Source organism: Terrapene carolina, unplaced genomic scaffold (assembly GCF_002925995.2).
Source record: "Terrapene carolina triunguis isolate 2854851 unplaced genomic scaffold, T_m_triunguis-2.0 Scaffold69, whole genome shotgun sequence".
NCBI classification, from domain to species: Eukaryota; Metazoa; Chordata; order Testudines; family Emydidae; genus Terrapene; species Terrapene triunguis.
Window position 1 is genome coordinate 39,544,009 of NW_020664420.1, and position 19,380 is coordinate 39,563,388.

Sequence of the window (19,380 nt, forward strand, 5' to 3'; positions counted from 1 at the left end):
TCAGAACTTGGAAGTGAACTCAAGATTCCTGATTTTCAACGTTCCTCTGCTGTCAGCAAATATATTTGAACTCACTGGCAAAATGTCTCCTCTTGCTCTAGTAGGTGGTCCATAGAGGATTCATAGTTTAAGGCCAGAAGGATCCATAAATCATCTAGTCCAGCATTTCTCAAATGCGTCCACTATGGCCACGTGCGTCCACCAGGGGCTTTTCTTGCAGCCACAGCCTCCTGGGCAGTGAGTGGGGGGAGGGGACAAAGCAGTGGCCACTTCCTCTGGGGCCACCACAGGGTGGATTTGATTTAAACCATTAGTCAGGAAGACTCGATTTAATCATGGATTTCTACATAAAAGTGCATTCTTGTTGATTGTTATAACCTTAATACATATTCTTCACAACTCAGAGATAGATGTAGGTTTCATTTTTAGAAGGTACACACTATACATTTTTAAAGTGATTTATTTTGAAAACTTCTCAGAGTTTTACAGCTATATCAGAAAATGAATGATTGTTGGTTATTTCATTTACCAAAGGTAATTGAAGCAGATATTTATGAAGTCACTGGGAGGTGAACTATCTCCAATTCAACAGGTTTATCATTAATATTTGGAGGATTTTCTTGCCATGCTGTATTAGGAGAAGAACATCACCAGACAGACATTGAAATTGTTTTATTTAACTAAATAAACAATGTTATGTATTCTGGATTTTTTTTTTCAACAGCAAACATAATATTTTAACAAAACAAACACATGAATTTTTGAATTTAGTTAAACATTCAAGTTTTTTAAAATAAGGTTTGTTTTTGTTAAAATTGTTTTTAACTAAAATAGTTAATTTTTTTTTAAAATATTTCATTTAAATTGACTGTCAGCCAGGTCAACATGAGAAACTTAAAATATTGGCTTCTGCAGCTGACTCAGTCGTCTTCACCTTCATTTTCCAGTTTGTTCATAATCTGGAAAAGAAAAACAAGCTTTCCAGCGTTTTCAGGTCCCAAACGATTTCTCAGTTTGGAATGAATTGGTCCAAAGGAAGAAAATATTCTTTCTACACCAGCAGAAGAAGCTACTGCTGTTAAATGAGATTATCACTTCAAGAGTCTCTAAATCCAAGTGCTTAAGTGACTTCCACCAGTTCACTGGTGTGACTTTCTTTAAAACATCATCAGCAAACCTATTTCTTGAATGGTTCACCCTTAGCGCTGAAGTTTATTATAGTTGGCATTATGGAGGGATGATTGCTGGATATCCATGTCATAGCCTCTTCTTCAGCAGTTAAGGTTTGACCTTGGTACCGAGTATTGAGAATATTTGCAAGAAAATGAAATGGAGATAGTGCTTGTCCCATTTGTTTTTTTAATGCTTGTAATTTAACTCTCATTGCATGTTTCTCTTTTTAGGATCTCACTCAGTTCCTTCCGAATTTCAATAGTGTCAGCAATAAAACAACTATTTCTCTGCATTTTGTTCAAGGCTACAGAAATAGGCTTCAGGGTACTCAGCATGTGTTCAACATTTCCCTTAAGTCCAATGCTGAGAACTTTGGCTGTGACCATGCCATCTATTTTTGTCACGATTTTGATCACAAAGTGTCATCAGATTAGGCCAGTTCTTGATATAGTGCTCAAAATAGTCCACTAGTGAGTTCCATCACACGTCTTGTGGGAGAGTTAGCTTGGTTCCTCCCACTTTTTTCAGAGCAGCCGCTGCAAAGTGGTTGTTATGGAAGTATTTTGCAATTTCAACAACATTAGCCTTTATTTCTGGAATACTGAGGTCTTTGGCTAGGAGGTACATTAAATGAGCACTGCAACCCGTATGTTATCAGCTTGGGACTCTCTCTTCTAAATACCTTCTCCTCTTGGATACATTTGCAGCATTGTCTGTGACCAAGCTGCATACTAGACATTTGATTTTTTTTTCACAGTTTGTTATAGCTTTTACTGCTACTTCTTGTAAGTATTCTGCTGTGTGTGCATTGCCTGATGTATCAATTGTTTCTGTAAGGAAGACATTCCCTTCTTCTGTTGTAACACAAGCACATACAACAGGATCATTGTGGACATTGCTCCACCCATCAAGACTCAGGTTAACAATTTCACCCTTTAGACCTTTTGTACACTGCTCAATTTCTCTTTCATACACTTTATCCAGCAATTTGCCTGCAACATCTGCTCTGTTGGGTGGACTGTATCCTGGTCTTAATGACTGAACCATGTTAATGAAGTGTGGGTTCTCAATCATACGGAAAGGAGAGTTGGTTGCATAAACAAACCGGGCAGTTTTTTCATCAGTTACCTCGTTTTGTAATCTGCTGGTTCTTATCACAAACTTATCTATGGTTGTTTCTGGATGATGGAGGGTTTTTTTCTTTTTCCTGTGGCTATGTGACATACATGATGTGACTGAAACACTATCATTGGCAGATAACTCTGAAACTATAGAAAATTATGGTGATCTTGAAGTTGGATAGTCTTCAGACTCCTGTATGTTGACGATGGATTTTCCTAAACAAAATAAGTCAATGCAGTTATTCAATTATTATTACCATACTGCTCATTTAGTATTACTCATTGCATTCACTGACACTCAGTACTACTTTAAAGGTGAAATTGTAAAAGGAAGATCTGCCTATTTCAGCTATTTATTTTTTATCACAACTGCATCTCAAATGTTAGTACCATAGAGTAACAACTGTATTTTTTGCTCAAACATGAGAATTCAAGAATAGTCCAGAAGGAAGACAGGCAGTCCTTAAGAAAGAAGTATGAAATAAAAAAGTTTACCAACCTGAAGATCCAGCATGTTCCTTTCATCATCTTCAACACAGCTTCCTCCTGAGAAGGAACACTCCTCATGATGTTTCATTCAGGCAACCAAGCCTTGCATTTCTTTGTTGCACTGTTTGCGTTTTGCACTCATGCCTGTCTTACCCACAGGTAGAGGAACTTCAATAAAATATTCCCAAACTGGGTCTCTTTTATGGCCTGCTGCCAGTATAGGTTTTCCCTTCTAGTGAGAGAATGGTATGACTTGGACATGTGTATGTCTATATTTATTTGTTTTTCCTAAAGTTAATTAAGTATTTTAGGAAAAATTGTCAGAGAGGCCACCAGCAAGAGGTGGTGGTCTCACTTTGAGTCCACCACAAAGTTTGTTGTGAGAACTCCTTATCTAGTCTGACCTGTATATCATGGGCTATCACATTTTATCCAGTTACCATGTAGTAAGCCCAATAATTCTGTGTTTGACTAAGGCACATGGTCTTGATTTGAAGACCTCAACGAATGGATAATCCACCACTTTCCTTGGCAATTTGTTGCAGTGGTTATCACTCTAACTGTTAGACATTTGTGCCTGAGATCTAATTTGAATGTCTGGCTTCAGCTTCTGTTATGCCTTTCTCTGCTAGATTAGAGTGATTTAGTACCTGGTACTTTCTCTCTGTGAAGATACTTATATACTTTTCAGGTAACATCAACCTTCTTTTAGATAAGCTAAACCAATTGAGTTCTTTAAGTCTCTCAGTGAGCCATTTTCTCAAGCCCTCAAATAATTTGTGTGGCTTTTCTGCACTCTTCACTTTTTCAACATCCTCTTTAAAATGTGGACACCAGAACTGGATGTACTATGCCAGTATCCATCTCACCAATGCATATACATAGGTAAAATCTCCTTCCTACTCACTACTCCCCTCTTTATATTACTCACAGTGCTCACTAGTATCTGTTTATACATCCAAAGATCATCCTAGCCCTTCTTGCTACAGCACTGCACTGGCAGCTCGTGTTCAGTTGCTTGTCACTGTAATCCCTAAAAGTTTTTCTGATCACTGTTTTCCAGGATATAGTCCCCCATTCCGTAGGTATTGCCTGCTTTCCTTCTTCCTAGATATATGTAAAACACATTGTAATTGTATTAAAACACATTTTGTTTGAATGGGACCAGTTTACCAAGTAATCTAGATTGCTCTATATTAGGGGTTCCCAAACTCTGGTATGAGAGACATCTCTGGTGGGTATGCGGGAGAAATTATGTAATCAGGGGTTTATTTATTAATTTATTTATTGCATTTTCCGAATAGGCTAATCAGACGAAGCTTTAAAACTTTGTGGGAATTTGTTATATAAAGTAGAGTAGTTAATTTACTTAAAGATGTACCAATGAGAATACTGATACACTGAAACATTGATGTACAGAGCCCTCGCCTCCAATCACTGTAAAGCACGGGTTCAATTGCCCAGCAACTGGATATGGGTGGAAGACTAAAGACAGGTAGTGTTAAGAAGAACACACAAAGTATCAGGGATGAGAAGGGTAGAGGTACTCAGGCAACTGGTAGATCTGAAACGGGCTATGTAATAAGAAAAGTTTGAGACCCTCTGCGCTATAAGACTTCCGTGTCTTCTTTATTACCGCTCTGCCAATCTTTATCATCCACCAATTTTAACAGTGATTTATTTACTTTCATATCATTGATAAAAATGTTGAATAGTATTGAGCCTAGTATCAATACCAATGGGACCCCGCTAGGATCACCACCATTTGATTTCCCATTGAGGACTGTTTTTTGTTGTTTTTATTTTTTAAATCTGTCAGCTAGTTCTTGATCCATTTAATGTGTGCTTTATTAATAGTACTGTACAATAATTTTTGATCAGAATGTCATGCGTCACTGTCAGATACTTTATTAACATCTATATTACATCTGTGCAGTTACTTTATCAGATAAACTTGTAATCTTCTCAAAGTTTGACAAGCCCTATTTTCTATAAAATAATGTTGACTTATATTATTTATATTATCTTTAATTCTTTTTCACTTTTCCATTATTTTCCCCAGCACTGATGTCCAGCTAACTGGCCTGTAGTTAACCGAGTCATCCTGCTTGCCCTTTTTGAATACTGACACAACATTAGCATTCTTCCAGTCTTCTGGAATTGCGCCACTATTCACAGATTTATTTAAAATGAACATCATGGGCCAGACAGACATCTCCTCAGCCAACTCTATTAGGACTCTTAGGTGTAAGCTATCTAGGCCTGTTGATTTAAAAATGGATCACTACCAAACACTATCAATTACTCCATTAGCTCAAATTGGGAGTCTGAGCTATGGACCTGAAGCGTCTAATCCTGCTGATGACTTAAGAGGGTCAATACAATTCCACAGGAGGAAAAAAAAATTGTTTGCTTTTTGAAAAACAGGAAATTACATAAACTACATTTAAAAGGACTCCAAGATTGCCAAGTTATGAGTTAAGAAGTTAGGAAATGCCAGAATTAAACCCATGCAGTGTTGTACATATGCTTTATGATACAGTCTTTAGTTACATGATCACATACATACCTCTTTTTCAGGATCTCTCTCATTCACTGCCTAGCATCAGAGTTGTGTAGTGAATGATGTCTGATGGATCCTTGCCTCATTGGTTGCAAAAATTAGGAAGTGTGTAGTTACTGAGACAATAAACTGCAGGAAGAGAATGGTCTTGTAATTAAGGCAGTTGAAGGCTACCCAAGAGAATTGGATTCTATCCCTGACTCTGCCACGGGTTCCTGTGTGATGTAAGTCACTTAAACAAAAATGTTCACAGTTTGGCTACTAATCATGTTCTTCACTTTCTGGATGCCTAGCATGAAACACGTGGAGCTGGATTTGCAGAATTCCTGAGCATACGCCAACAATGAGGAGTCCTTGTGGCACCCACTGCCTGCATTCTCCACCAAAACTGTGACAGATTTCTGTTACCAATCTGCCTGAGGCGTTAGGTGATCAGGCTGAGGCCACAGGATCGGTAGGGGAGGAGATGACGGAGCACACGAAGTGACTGAGTTTAAAGCTTTATTAATAAAATAAAGTAAAATAACAGCGGAGATTGTTTCTCTGCTGGGGGTTTCCCACATCACTCAGAGGAAGAAAGCGTTAGTGTCCCAAGCCCTAACCCACTTTCATACTCACACACGCACTACCCGGAGCTGGCCAAGCCTGGGTGTAACGTACAAAGAAGGGGACAGGTGGGGGGAGTTTTGTTCTGTGCACAGGTCGTCTGGGGTCCGCTGTTGATCTCCGATTTGCTTCAGCTTTTAGGAGGGTTTTAAGTCCTGGGGTGTTTGGGGGGGCATTTTGTTTAGGGACCTCTGTCCCCCATGCTCTTTGTACCAGTCCAAACCGACTTTTTGTGAGCTCCTCAGCTTTCCTAAAATACACCGGCTTCAGGGACACAAAACTCTGTTTTCCCCCTCGTTGGCCTTCACCGTTTTGCCAGTTTTGCAATCCCCTTCCCAGCTATCCCCCCTTTTCCCACAGTTGGTTGGGGTTGGGTGAAAAGCAAATGTGGCTGCATGTTTTTTGGCTGCATAAAGTCTGTTTAAGCGCCGTAACCTTAAACTAAAGCCGGCGTCTTATCTTCAGGCTAAGTTAAAAGCTAAGGCGTTAAGTTAACCCATTTTTTTCTCCCTTTCTCCCCCTTCGGCCTCGCAACCTGCAAAAAAATCTTCCACTCCACACTCATACCTTTAACCCTTCCCAAAATGCCTTGCGATGCTTGCAACAGTGTTAGCAACATATAATGCTAATTTGCCTCCCCAGAAAACCCCCTAAGGGAGGCCACTGGGTTGTAACCAAGGGAGTGGGCCCCTGGGTTGTAACACTAGAACCCACTTCATCAGATGCACCCTCATTACCACTACAAAAGTGATTTTTCCTCCCTTGGTATTCTACTGTTAATTGAATTATCTTGTTAGACTCCCCCGCGCCCCCCCCCCCTTGGTAAGGCAACTCCCATCTTTTCATGTACTATGTGTGTATATATACCTGCTACTGTATTTTCCACTCCATGCATCTGATGAAGTAGGTTCTAGCCCTTGAAAGCTTATGCCCAAATAAATTTGTTAGTCTCTAAGGTGCCACAAGGACTCCTCGTTTTTGCTGATACAGACTAACATGGCAACCACTCTGAAACCTGAGCATACACAATGGCAACTGAAGTTAGTTGGAGTCATGCTTTGAACATTTAAAGTGGTATAAAAATGCTAGGTAGTCTGGAAAATTGTACCCTAGGTGTATCAAGTTAGAAACCCAAAATTACTGGATATGTTGATAATTACGGCCTTAATCTCTCTGTGTCTCTGTTCCCCTGTCTGGAAAACAGAGATACCTTCCTACCTCACATTGGTGGTGCGAAGATCCATTAACTTTTTTAAACACTTGGATATTGTGATGAGAGCATCAGAGAAAAGTCGGTGAGGAAACTAATAACTTTGTATTCAGTGCAAGGCAAGTAAATGTAATAAAGATTGGGAGGGAGCTTAAAGTTAATAGTAAAACACATTTGCATAGGTTAGCTATTGCATAACCTGATGGTTCCAAACAATTTAAAATAGTGTTATTAAAATAAAAAACCACCCCCACTGATTCTGTAACTTGCCACTGTCTGTTGATATCCTTAAAGCATGCACTATTCTTCTCTTGGTCTCCATTACACTATCTCATCCCTTTATTCATTGTCCCATTCCATCAATCTAGTCTTTCCTCTGTGCATACTGTCCACTCATTTTGGGGCTATCAGGTCCCTCACAACTTCCCCCCCAGTAAAAATGGATATTCCCATTTCTTATTTTTCACCTGATTGTTTTCTGTCCTTTCTTTCTTTCCTGTTTTTTTTTTCCCTTTGTGTTTTTTCCAAATTGCTCAGTTGCTTCTCCATCTCTTGGCACACTCTTCCTTCAACTCTAATATCTGGCATCAGGTCTTTGGCTCTCCTGTATTTAAAAGAAGATTTGACCTTTTCTCTCCCCTTTGTTTGCAAGCATACCTGGAATCCTTTTCAGTGTTTCAGAAAAAGCACTGGACCACAGGAATTCACACACACCTCTTCCTACTCACCTCCACAACAGTCTTTCCTTCCATCTATTTCCCTTTTATTAATTTTTTTGTTTGCTCTTCCCCATTTTACTATTTTCTTTGCTTTTTCTTTTGTTCATTCTTTACCACATCTCCCTTCGCCCCAGATTTTCTTTTCTCTTTTTTGCCTTTTTGCTGTTTTTTCTTGATCATATTTTAATACTTCGTTTTTTAGTCTGAAGTCAACAATAGCATTTTACATAAAAAACATTCTAAAGAAGGATCACAGTATCCTCCTCAATTTCTGTTTTGTCAACTCCTGGGGCTATATTTGAAAGCAAGGAGTTGCCTCCTGCTTGTTGTTTTGTTATGTAAAATAATAGATATTTTTCTTAGGCTGCATTATAAATTATCTCCTTTGGTGGACAAGCAAGTATTGAAACACCTGATATGGTTAAACAAGTCTGCCAAGGCACCGCTAAAAGCAATTAAGGAAACCCAGGAAAGAAAGAACATGCTTTATTTAAGTAGAGACGTTACCCATAAGTGCATGCTTTACTCTGGAGTATTATTGACCCACTTTAGGAAATGCTTAACTAACACATCATTATGTGCTGTGATGGAGGTCTGCAATATGATTGTCTGAATACATTTATTGTTGTACTACTGAAAGCTGCTTTCCTGGTCTGTTTTGCTGCTGTCACCAGTCCTAGACAAGCAAAGAACAATCACATGAGGTTTTTGATGATGTGCTTGTTCTCATTTCACATCTATCATTATGAAAAAGCATTCTGAGAGGGATAATGGATTCCATGCAGAGATATAGAAAACTGGAGATGATGTCGCAGTATACTAACAATGTCAATTTTGAGTGCAACTGTGAGGCTACTGTATATACATGGAACTCTAATGAAATTGTATCTGGATTTTCAGCATTGTAATTTGACATTAGTGTTTAATGCTGCATATTGATTGATGATACAACTTCCATGGGCAATTTGTTCATTTTTGAGCAGTGACTGTTAACTTATCCATCATGCGGACTGTGGCTGCTTGTTCAGTTTTCATCCTGGGAAATTAAGAATTATCTGGCTTGTATTGACTTTCTTCACCTTGATATAATTGAGTATTTTCTTCAGTGAATAGCTAATAATGATCTGCTTGGCAAGACATAAGTGCAGCAGTGATCTGTACTTGTTTAGATGTTGCAGTAGTGGAATGGTGGGGCTTTGCATGATGCATGCTTTTATTATTTTTTGTTCTGTTCTAGTTTCTTGTGTGTACCTGTAACTTGCTGCATGATTGCATGTGCACCAGTTAAAAAGCAATACTTGGTTTTTGCCTTTCTCCTTTTAGCCAAGTTTCCTTGCCCTAATTTTATTTTTTCCCTACAATAGTTACTAAAACATAATTCTAATGCAAGATAATTATGTCAACGCCATCTGTAAATATACACACTTCCGTGATTCATATTTTTAGTTGTGTTCAGCTTCGTCTGCTGAGCTTTCTCCTTATTGGTTGTAAATATAGATCAAATTAGATACTTGATTTTTATGTAGCAGCTTTTCATTAGAATTATGAGTTACTAGGTCACTTGCTTGTATACCATTTTGAAGTCTGAAAAACTGTTGTAATGGAGCTATCCAGTACAGTACAAACACAACTGATTGATTTGACAGTGTACACTGCTGTAAAGGTATCTTTTTTGCATTTCTTCCTAAATTAAAATATTTTTGTGTTTGTGGAAAAAGGAGTTTTTTCATCTTGAGCTTTTATTCTGCAGATTTAATTAAACTGGCTCTAAAACATTAATGGTAACTTTAACAGAAAAGAATAAGGGAAAGTCAGAAATATGGCACTAAATCCCCTGTCAAAATGTTTTGCTTTCTATCAAAGCAAATTAAGACTTATTGAATGAATTTAATTGAATTGTGTTTTATTATTCAGTGATGTTACCATCTTTAAATATATATTAGATTAAGCAACAAAAAAATACTGAAATATTTAGTAACCTTGGTTGAATCTTCAAAAACATGGACGTTCGGAAGCAAAGCTGAAACTCTCCTTACACTTGTGCTTTATTCATCTGTAAACAATTTGGATCCAATTTTTGCATAGGCATATTTTGTCTGTGTGTGTCATTGGATTCTAAAACCAAATTTGAAACCAGCTGTCCCTTTTTTAACTAAATTGCAGTAGTTCAAAGTGGATGTATGTTTTTTGGCACCTTGTTTACTAGTAGCATTTAAAGAGCTCAGTTTTGAAATCAGATCCTTACAGAATTTACCGCCAGATAAAAAGAAACAAAATGAGCCACCATTTTCAAAATGACCCTATGATAAAATCATTTTAAAAACACTTTTTGTTAGTAATTGTCTAATTCTAGAGATGAAGATAAATAAATATAATAATTAATTTATATATAATTTTCCTGGGCAGTGAAGCTGGTCTGCAATAGAACAATGCTATTTTTAGGTTTACAGCATTTTAGGTGAAATTTTAAAAGCAAAATTTCATGAAGATGCTCCTACCCTATGAGGAGCAGCTGCACAGGAGCCAGCAAACAAGGGAGGTTGAGTGGAGATCTGTTTGAAGAGAAGGGGGGCAAGCCCTTGCCCCTTAGGGGCAGTGAGTGAGTTCTTATGTGTGTTTGGTTGGCTGTAAACAGAAATCAAATCAGCAAGCAAAGTCTGGTAGGGGGCAGTGCATTGTGACTGAAGGAGCCTTTGATCACATCTGAACCTTGATTATGGGATGGGGCTTCCTTAGGCCGCAGGCTTATAAAGATAGCCAACCAGCAGCATAGGAGCAGCACTAGCACAGAAGCCACCAAACAGATGAATACGGGTGGGGTGGGGGTGGGGTTGTAAGGAGTGTTTTGAGGGAGGGTGTGCATGTGTGTTTGCTTCTTCTTGACAGGAGTTTAGAAGGGGAGGCTATGACCACTACAGAGATGCAAAGAATGGAAGAGGGAATGAAGATGACTGGATGTGGAAATCACGGGAGGTATATTATTCGGGAGAGGGTACCTGAAAGGTGCTTCATTTGTATGAAGTGCTGCCTGATAGATCTGATGGAAGAGAAGATCCAATGATTGGAGATGCAGCTAGAAACAATGGTTAAGTTTTAGAAGGGGATTCGATTGAGTGATGGAGGAAAGGAAAGAGGCAGCTGAAGGAAAAACTCTAGACTTGCAGATGCATGCTGGACAGCAGTACTGTGAGGTTAGACTTCTGGATGAAGAAAGTGGCCCATGGAAGCATGTGGCTTTTCCTCTCCCTTGTTCCAAGATGGGAGAGCAAGGAAGAAGAGAAGAGTGGCAAGTCCCACAAGAAGGGGGAAAGAGACAGTGAGGATAGCCAGTGTTTGGAGCCCCAGGAGGACTCATAGATTGCAAAGGAGAACAGAAGAAAAGACGACTGCAGCCAGACAGAACAGAAAGGGGAAGGCCAGAGAATTGCACCCATATCAGGAAGAGGCAGGTCTAGATAAGTGTGGGTTCCCTACTAAGAAGAACAGACAGGCCTCTTCACCAGAGTTGATCCAGAGAACAGAAGGGTGTGTTGTCCGCTGTGAGCTGAGATATGGGATGTGAACCTGAGACTGACACAGATCTTAATGGGAGCAGGAAAGAATACACAGTTTGCCCTTCATGTAGGAACAAATTATAGTGCTAGATTCTTACTGGGGGGTATCAAAGAACACTATGCCAGGCCTAGGAAGATGCTTAAAGAAATGGAGGCCCAGGTCACGTTCAGTGGAATCCTACCTGTCCCTAGAGGAAGAGAATGAAGGCAAGACAAGATTGATGCTCAACAGATGGCTCAGGTAATGGGATGTGTGACCACTAGGAGGCATTCATGGACAGAGGTCTGTTTTTATGAGGTGCACCTGAGTAGTGAGGATAATAGGCTTCTGGGATGGAAGTTGGCACAACTGATTAAAAGAGCTTTAAACTAGGAATTTTGGGGAGAATGTTGAGAGATGCTTATGTAATTTTCACACCTGATGCTAATATTGAGTGGAAGGAAAATCAAGTAAAAGGATACAGCATTTGAGAAAGGAACAACAGAGGGTAGAGAGCTGGAAAGATACTGCTAATGCCACTGACAGTAACCGTCAGAAAGGTGATATTGGGGGTAAAATGACTGTGAGGAATCTGGATGAAGCCAAGCAGAAACAAAATGTGTGTGCATCAGTGCAAGAAGCCTGGTAACAACAAGAATTTTTGCTATAATCTGGGGACTTATCAGTTGAAAACGACAGAGAAGGACACAGACCTGTATGTATTGGTTGTTCACAAGATGACTATGAGCCCTCAATGCGATACAGCTGTGAAAAAGGCTAATGCAGTCCTAGGATGCATCAGGCAAGGTATTTCCAGTAGACACAGGGAAGTGTTAGTGCCGTTATACAAGGTACTGGTGAGACCTCATCTGGAATACTGTGTGCAAGTCTGGTCTCCCATGTTTAAGAAAGATGAATTCAAATTGGAATAGGTGCAGAGAAGCGCTACTAGAATGATCTGAAGAATGGAAAAATCTGCCTTATGAGAGGAGGCTCAAAGAGCTTGGCTTGTTTAGCCTAACCAAAAGAAGGCTGAGGGGAGAGATGATTGCTTTCTAAAATACGCCAGAGGGATAAATAACTTAACTCCTCTCTCTCCCTGGTAAGTACCAATGTGGGCACAAGAACAAATGAATATAAACTATCCAACAAGTTTAGGCTTGAAATTGGACGAAGGTTTCTAGCCATCAGAGGAGGGAAGTTCTGGAACAGCCTTCCAAGGGGAGCAGTGGGGGGAGGGAACATAACTGGTTTCAAGACCTGAGCTTGATAAATTTATGGAGTGGGTGATATGACAGGACTGTCTACAATGGGATGTGGCTCATAGGGGAGAATGGCAGTAGCTGAAATTCACAACGGACAGAGACAGGCCACTAGATGGGGAGAGCACTGAGTTACTACAGAGAATTATTTTCCAGGTGTCTGGCTGGTGGGTCTTACTGACATGCTCAGGGTCTAACTGATCTCCATATTTGGAGTGGGGAAGGAATTTTCCCCTGGGTCAGATTGGCAGAGACCCAGAGGTTTTTTCGCCTTCCTCTGCAGCAAGAGTCACGGGTCATTGTCAGGTTTAAACTAGTGTAAATGGTGAATTCTCTGTAACTTGAAGTCTTTAAACCATGATTTGAAGACTTCAGTAACTCAGTCAGAGATTAAGGGTCGATTACAGGAGTGGGTGGGTAAAGTTCTGTGGCCTGCAATGTGCAGGAGTTCAGACTAGATGATCACAATGGTCCCTTCTGACTTTAAAGTCAATGAGGTGGGGTGGGGAGGAGATCTCTCAACTGAAATAACATTTTTCTTCTCTGATTTCATACCATACAGTGGTATACAGTATATAGTTATAAGAAAACTGCAAGATGGCAGAAATTTCCACCAACGTTTCTAGAGTCTGTTCATTTTCCATCACCTCAAATTCAAGCTTCTTGCCTTCATCTCTAAGGCCCTTCTCAATGCTGTCTCTATCTACTTGTTTCGAGGTTCTCTTGTCACATTAGACATTGTCTTCGACCACCTATTTGTCTGCCTCACACAACCATCTCACTGTTTACTCTCATGCCACTCCTTATGCATGGAACATTGCCCTTGAACTAGTACTTAAGGCCACTATTATCTAACTTCAGTTCCCTTTTCAAGACCTGCTTCTGCAGTTACACCTATAAGAAATCAGTGAACTAATGATAGTTCAAGACAAATCACTTTAAATTCAGATGCACCAAGTCATGTAAAAGGCTAAAGAATATGTAATCATGTGAACTTGTTACTATTACCCTTTTCCTCCCTCCCTTTTGCTTCCTATTTATCATGTATCTCATCTCGTAAATAAGATTGTAATTCTTCAGTGCAGGAGTTGTATCTTCCCAGGTGTGTGGGTACTGTGCAGCACCTAGCACAAAGGGGTCTTGAATCTGAGTGAGATTTTTGGGCACTGACAAAAATCTGCAGACAAACCTTTTACTTTTTTTCCACGGACTCCTCCAGAATTACAGGGATAAATAATACCTTCACAAGACTGAAGTGGCAGTATTCAAAACTGTTCAAGGGTTGACTCTGAGGCTGCTTTCCTCTTCACAGTATGAAGCTATGTGTTAGTGCCTGTAAATAATCATAGGTTACTGTAGTTTCCTTCTGGAATATTATGTAAATTGCTTGTGTTAGGATTTAAATGTCCAAAAAACAGTGAATCTTTTTTCCAGACGACAAAATTATATTTGGCTTACCCCAGTTCGGATGTTGAACAGCAGTGTTGTATTTCGTACGTTGCTCTTACTGAATTTGTGAAGCCCGTCCAAATGTTTACAAATATTTTATATACCCAGAAATACTGAGCACTTTTGGGGAATAATGTAACATGAGTGAGCTGTAAATTTTCTTCAATCAGTGTCTAACTTGATCTTGAGTAAACAGTGGTGTCAAACTAGAAAGTCAAAAAATTCCTTCCTTAACAGTTATCCTAGTTGCATGCTTTATGCAATGCTTCAATTGCAAAAATAGTTTGAGTCACTAAGCCCATGCTACTTCCTGGTAAGTAACTATTTGGCCAGTTTTAGTGGAAATATCATTGATTTGCTTTCATGGTTTCTTCATTATTAAAAGGCTTATTACACTTGTTTTTTAGACTGAATCTGGCTATGGATCAGAGTCAAGTTTACGGCGCCATGGCTCCATGGTGTCTCTGGTGTCTGGAGCAAGTGGATATTCTGCTACATCCACCTCATCATTCAAGGTTAGTGAGTGACATTTTATAAACATGATTTGTGAACGAAGGAGACACTCTGGAAAGGAACTTACATGTGAAGAGACCCATGACTCTAACTCCGTTTATCTTCAGCAATATAAAATGAAACTTCAGTAAAGATACTTTGATTACTTATCATTTTGAAGGTAAGTGTTGCTTAGTTCAATATGTGGTAATAGAGGGATGATACAGTAAGTGTCCACCTGTCTCCGTGCTCTATTGTCAGTTTTAAACGGGTATTTTTCTCCAATAGGAAGCAGTCAAACCTGCGGGAACACTTTACTTGTCTCTTCTGGCATGACACTGAACAGCAGGACTCTAATTGAAGAGGAGTGCAGTTCCCTTGATAGGAACAAATTTGGCTTAAATAAATTGGAAAGAAACGAAGAAAAGAGGCATCTTACTATTATAAATGTTTTCCATTTTAGCCTTGCTGGACAGTAGTTTTTGATGAGGAAACAACACATGGGAAGAGCATCACAGAAAGAAAAGGGGTAGAAATTAATCTGTATAGAGTAGGGCTGCCAATTAATTGCAGTTAACTCAAGTAATTAACTCAAAAAAAATTAACTTGATTAAAAAAATTAATGGTGATTAATCGCCGTTTTTTAATCACGCTGTTAAACAATAACAGAATACCAATTGAAATTTATAATTTATTTTTTGGATGTTTTTCTACATTTTCAAATATTTTGATTTCACAGCACAAAGTGAACAGTGCTCAGTTTATATTATTTTTATTACAAATATTTGCACTGTAAAAAATAAAAGAAATAGTATTTTTCAATTCATCTCTTACAAGTACTGTAGTGCAATCTCTTTATTGTGAAAGTGCAACTTACAAATGTAGAATTAGTTTTTTTAACGTAACTGCACTCAACAATAAAACAATGTAAAATTTTAGAGCCCACAAGTCCACTCAGTCCTACTTCTTGTTCAGCCAATTGCTAAGACAAACAAGTTTGTTTGCATTTACAGGTGATAATGCTGCCCGTTTCTTGTTTACAATGTCATTTGAAAGTGAAAACAGGCGTTCGCTAAAACACTGTTGTAGCTGGCATTGCAAGGTATTTACGTGCCAAGTATGCTAAATGCTTTATGCCCTTTAATACTTCGACCACCATTCCAGAGGGCATGCTTCTATGCTGTTGACGGGTTCTGCTTGATAATGATCCAAAGCAATGCGGACTGATGCACGTTCATTTTCATCATCTGAGTCAGATGCCACCAGCAGAAAGTTGATTTTCTTTTTTGGGGTTCAGTTCTGTAGTTTCCGCATCCGAGTGTTGCTCTTTTAAGACTTCTGACAGCATGCTCCACACCTCATCCCTCTCAGATTTTGGAATGCACTTCAGATTCTTAAACCTTGGGTTAAGTGCCTAGCTACCTTTAGAAATCTCATATTGATGCCTTCTTTGCATTTTATCAAATCTGCAATGTAAGTGTTGTTAAATCGAACAACACATGTTGGGTCGTTATCGGAGACTGCCATAACATGAAATATATAGCAGAATGCGGGTAAAACCTTGGAGCAGGAGACATACAATTCTGCCCCAAGGAATTCAGTAACAAATTTAATTAAAACATTTTTTTGTAACTAGCATCATCAGCATGGAAGCATGTCCTCTGGAATAGTGGTCTAAGCATTATGAGGCATATGAATGTTTAGCATACTTGGCACATAAACACTTCGCAATGCTGGCTACAACAGTACCATGCGAATACCTGTTCTCACTTTCAGGTGACATTGTAAATAAGAAGTGGGCAGCATTATTGCCTGTAAATGCAAACAAACTTGTTTATCTTAGCAATTGGCTGAACAAGAAGTAGGAACGACTGGGCTTGTGGACTCCAAAGTATTGCATTGTTTTATTGAGTGCAGTTATGTAAAAAAAAAAAACTAATTCTACATTTGTAAGTTGCACTTTCACGATAGAGATTGCACTACAGTACTTGAATTATGTGAATTGAAAAATACTTTTTCTTTTGTTTATCTTTTTACAGTATATTTTTATTATAAATATTTGCAAAGTGAGCACTGTACACTTTGTATTCTGTGTTGTAATTGAAATCAATATATTTGAAAATATAGAAAACATCCACAAATATTTAAATAAATGGCATTCTTATTGTTTAACAGTGCGACTAAAACTGTGATTTATTGTGATTAATTTTTTTAATCGTTTGACAGCCCTAGTATAGAGTGAAGAACTCTTATGCTGAAACTAGCGGTGTTTTTGATCAAGTATTTAATTAGGTTACGGTGGAGCTGGTGCCAGCTGAGATTTCAGTTTAACAGATGACTTAAACACTTATTTTGTTAAAATCTTCTAAGTGGCAATAAACAGAACACAGATATAAACTTTGAAGATCATTTGAGTTGTTCATGATGGCTTGATGAAAAATGATTAATACAGAGAAAATAAGAATTCCAAAATAACTACTCGTTGAAACTTTTTCTTGTCTCACCTTTTTTGGAACCCTTCTGTGAGAAATCTGAAATACTCCAGACTTTGCTTCACATGTACCAATTACTCCAATATCAGCTATACATGCAAAGTTTGCTGGTGTAACTAACATTTTACCTGTTTAAACATTATTAAAGCTTGCCAAGAGTAACCCATCATATTTAGCAGTGACATTGTGACTGAAGGGCACCTCCATTGTTTCCAGAGATTGTCCCACAAAATGCCCTATAGCTTAGAGGAAAGTGCACTGGAGTGGGAGCCAGGAAACCTCAACTGCCTAGTGCAGGGATTCTCAATCTTTTTCTTTTTGAGGTCCCCCCCACATGCTATAAAAACTCCACTGCCCATCTGTGCCACAACTATTTTTCTCCATATAAAAGCCAGGGCCAGCATTAAGGATTAGGAAGCAGGGCAATTGCCTGGGGCCCCGTGCCACAGGAGGCACCGGGAAACTAAGTTGCTCAGGCTTCGGTTTTAGTCCTGGGTGTTGAGGCTCGGGGCCCTCGGCTGCAGTCCTGTGCGGCGGGGCTTCAGCTTTCTGCCCTGGGCCCTAGCAAGTGTAACGCTGGCCATGCTTGGCAGACCTCCTGAAACCTGCTTGTGGTCCACAGGGGGTCCTAGACACCTGGTTGAGAACCACTGGCCTAATGTGTATATTTCATGCACATCACAGCCTTTATTGTGGAACACCGGGAACACTAACTCTAAAAGGCAATTGCGTATTATAATTCAACTAACATTTTAATTCTCTTGAAACAGTGCAATATCTTATAGTAATGTTCACTTTCTGAATTTCTATATCTCAGAACTATAAAAATGTCCAGCATTTGAAAGTAGGAACCTGTTTACCCATGGTATAGGAGGCAATAGTCTCTTAATTTGGGACTGTGCAAGGTAGAGTGAACAAAACATTAGAAAATATACTATAGGGAATATCCAGAGACAGGGAAATGTACTGCGTAAACTAATACAGTAGAACCTCAGAGTTAGGAACACCTCGGGAATGGAGGTTGTTCATAACTCTGAAATGTTCGTAGCTCTGAACAAAACATTATGGTGGTTCTTTCAAAAGTTTACAACTGACCATTGACTTAATACAGCTTGGAAACTTTATTATGCAGAAGAAAAATGCTGCTTTCCCTTTATTATATTTTTTTAGTAGTTTACATTTAACAGTACTGTACCGTATTTGCTCGTCTCTGCTGCTGCCTGATTGCATACTTCCGATTCCAAATGAGATGTGTGGTTGGCTGGTCAGTTTGTAACTCTGAGATTCTACTGTAAGTGCATTGGGTCTAACACCTATGACACAATAACTAGTTGCTATAAAATGCTGTAATTACTTTAACATTTATGGACTGTTATCTGAAGTGCTTATAGGTGGCAGTGAATGCTTGAAATACAACTCTTATGCTATTTTTATTTTGAATATTTATTACTATATTTTCTATTATAAACTGTAGTGTTACTTGAGGTTTTTCTTCTGTATTTCCAGAAAGGTCATAGCTTGCGTGAGAAACTTGCTGAAATGGAAACCTTCAGAGATATCCTCTGTAGACAGGTTGATACTTTACAGAAATATTTTGATGCCTGTGCAGATGCAGTCTCCAAGGATGAACTTCAAAGGGATAAAGGTAAATAAACTAAATAAAATTTACTTACAGTATTGTCCACACTACAGAAAGCTACCATGTTGTGGAATCCAGTTTCAAAATAGTGGCATCCATAACAATTAAAACAGTGTAGACAGAATCAAACGCTATCTAGGTATTTTAATGTATTATTCACCATAGTATGTAGTCAGCCAGACCGAATTATATGATGAGAACATTGTTAACCATGTTGGGTGCATATTGTAATGTCCTTTTCAAAAAATGGATTTTGACCTCACTGCCCATAACCCCAAAGCTTTTAAACATATCTTGAACTGATAGCTTTCAACATCACTGAAGTGTTAAGATATCATCTGAGTCTGTAGCATTGAACTGTTGGTAGTTCCACTTTAAAAAGATTAGCTTAAACCCACAAAAGATGGTAGTCGAGCTTATATTTGATATTGCATCCTTTATTGTGACAAATTGAAATGATACTTGGAATAATGAATTATAGCTCATATCTGAGCTGCCATACTTAGGCAGTATTTGGTTGGTTTAACTAAGACAGTTTGTCTTAAACCCATAAAGGCCAAGAAGTTAACAAATCACTCAAAAGAAAACTACCTTTCTTCTCACTTCAGCATTCTGAAAGTTCACAAAGTAT

General features: G+C 38.7%; 1 protein-coding gene across 1 annotated transcript in view; it reads left to right on the forward strand.

The window, feature by feature from the left end:
• CERT1 (ceramide transporter 1) overlaps window positions 1–19,380 on the forward strand; it is a 169,860-nt gene that overhangs the window by 83,037 nt on the left and 67,443 nt on the right. Inside the window, exons 4-5 of the mRNA XM_024194127.2 lie at window positions 14,534–14,641; window positions 18,617–18,755. Coding sequence (XP_024049895.1) covers window positions 14,534–14,641; window positions 18,617–18,755 — 247 coding nt within the window. The remainder of the gene's footprint in view (window positions 1–14,533; window positions 14,642–18,616; window positions 18,756–19,380) is intronic.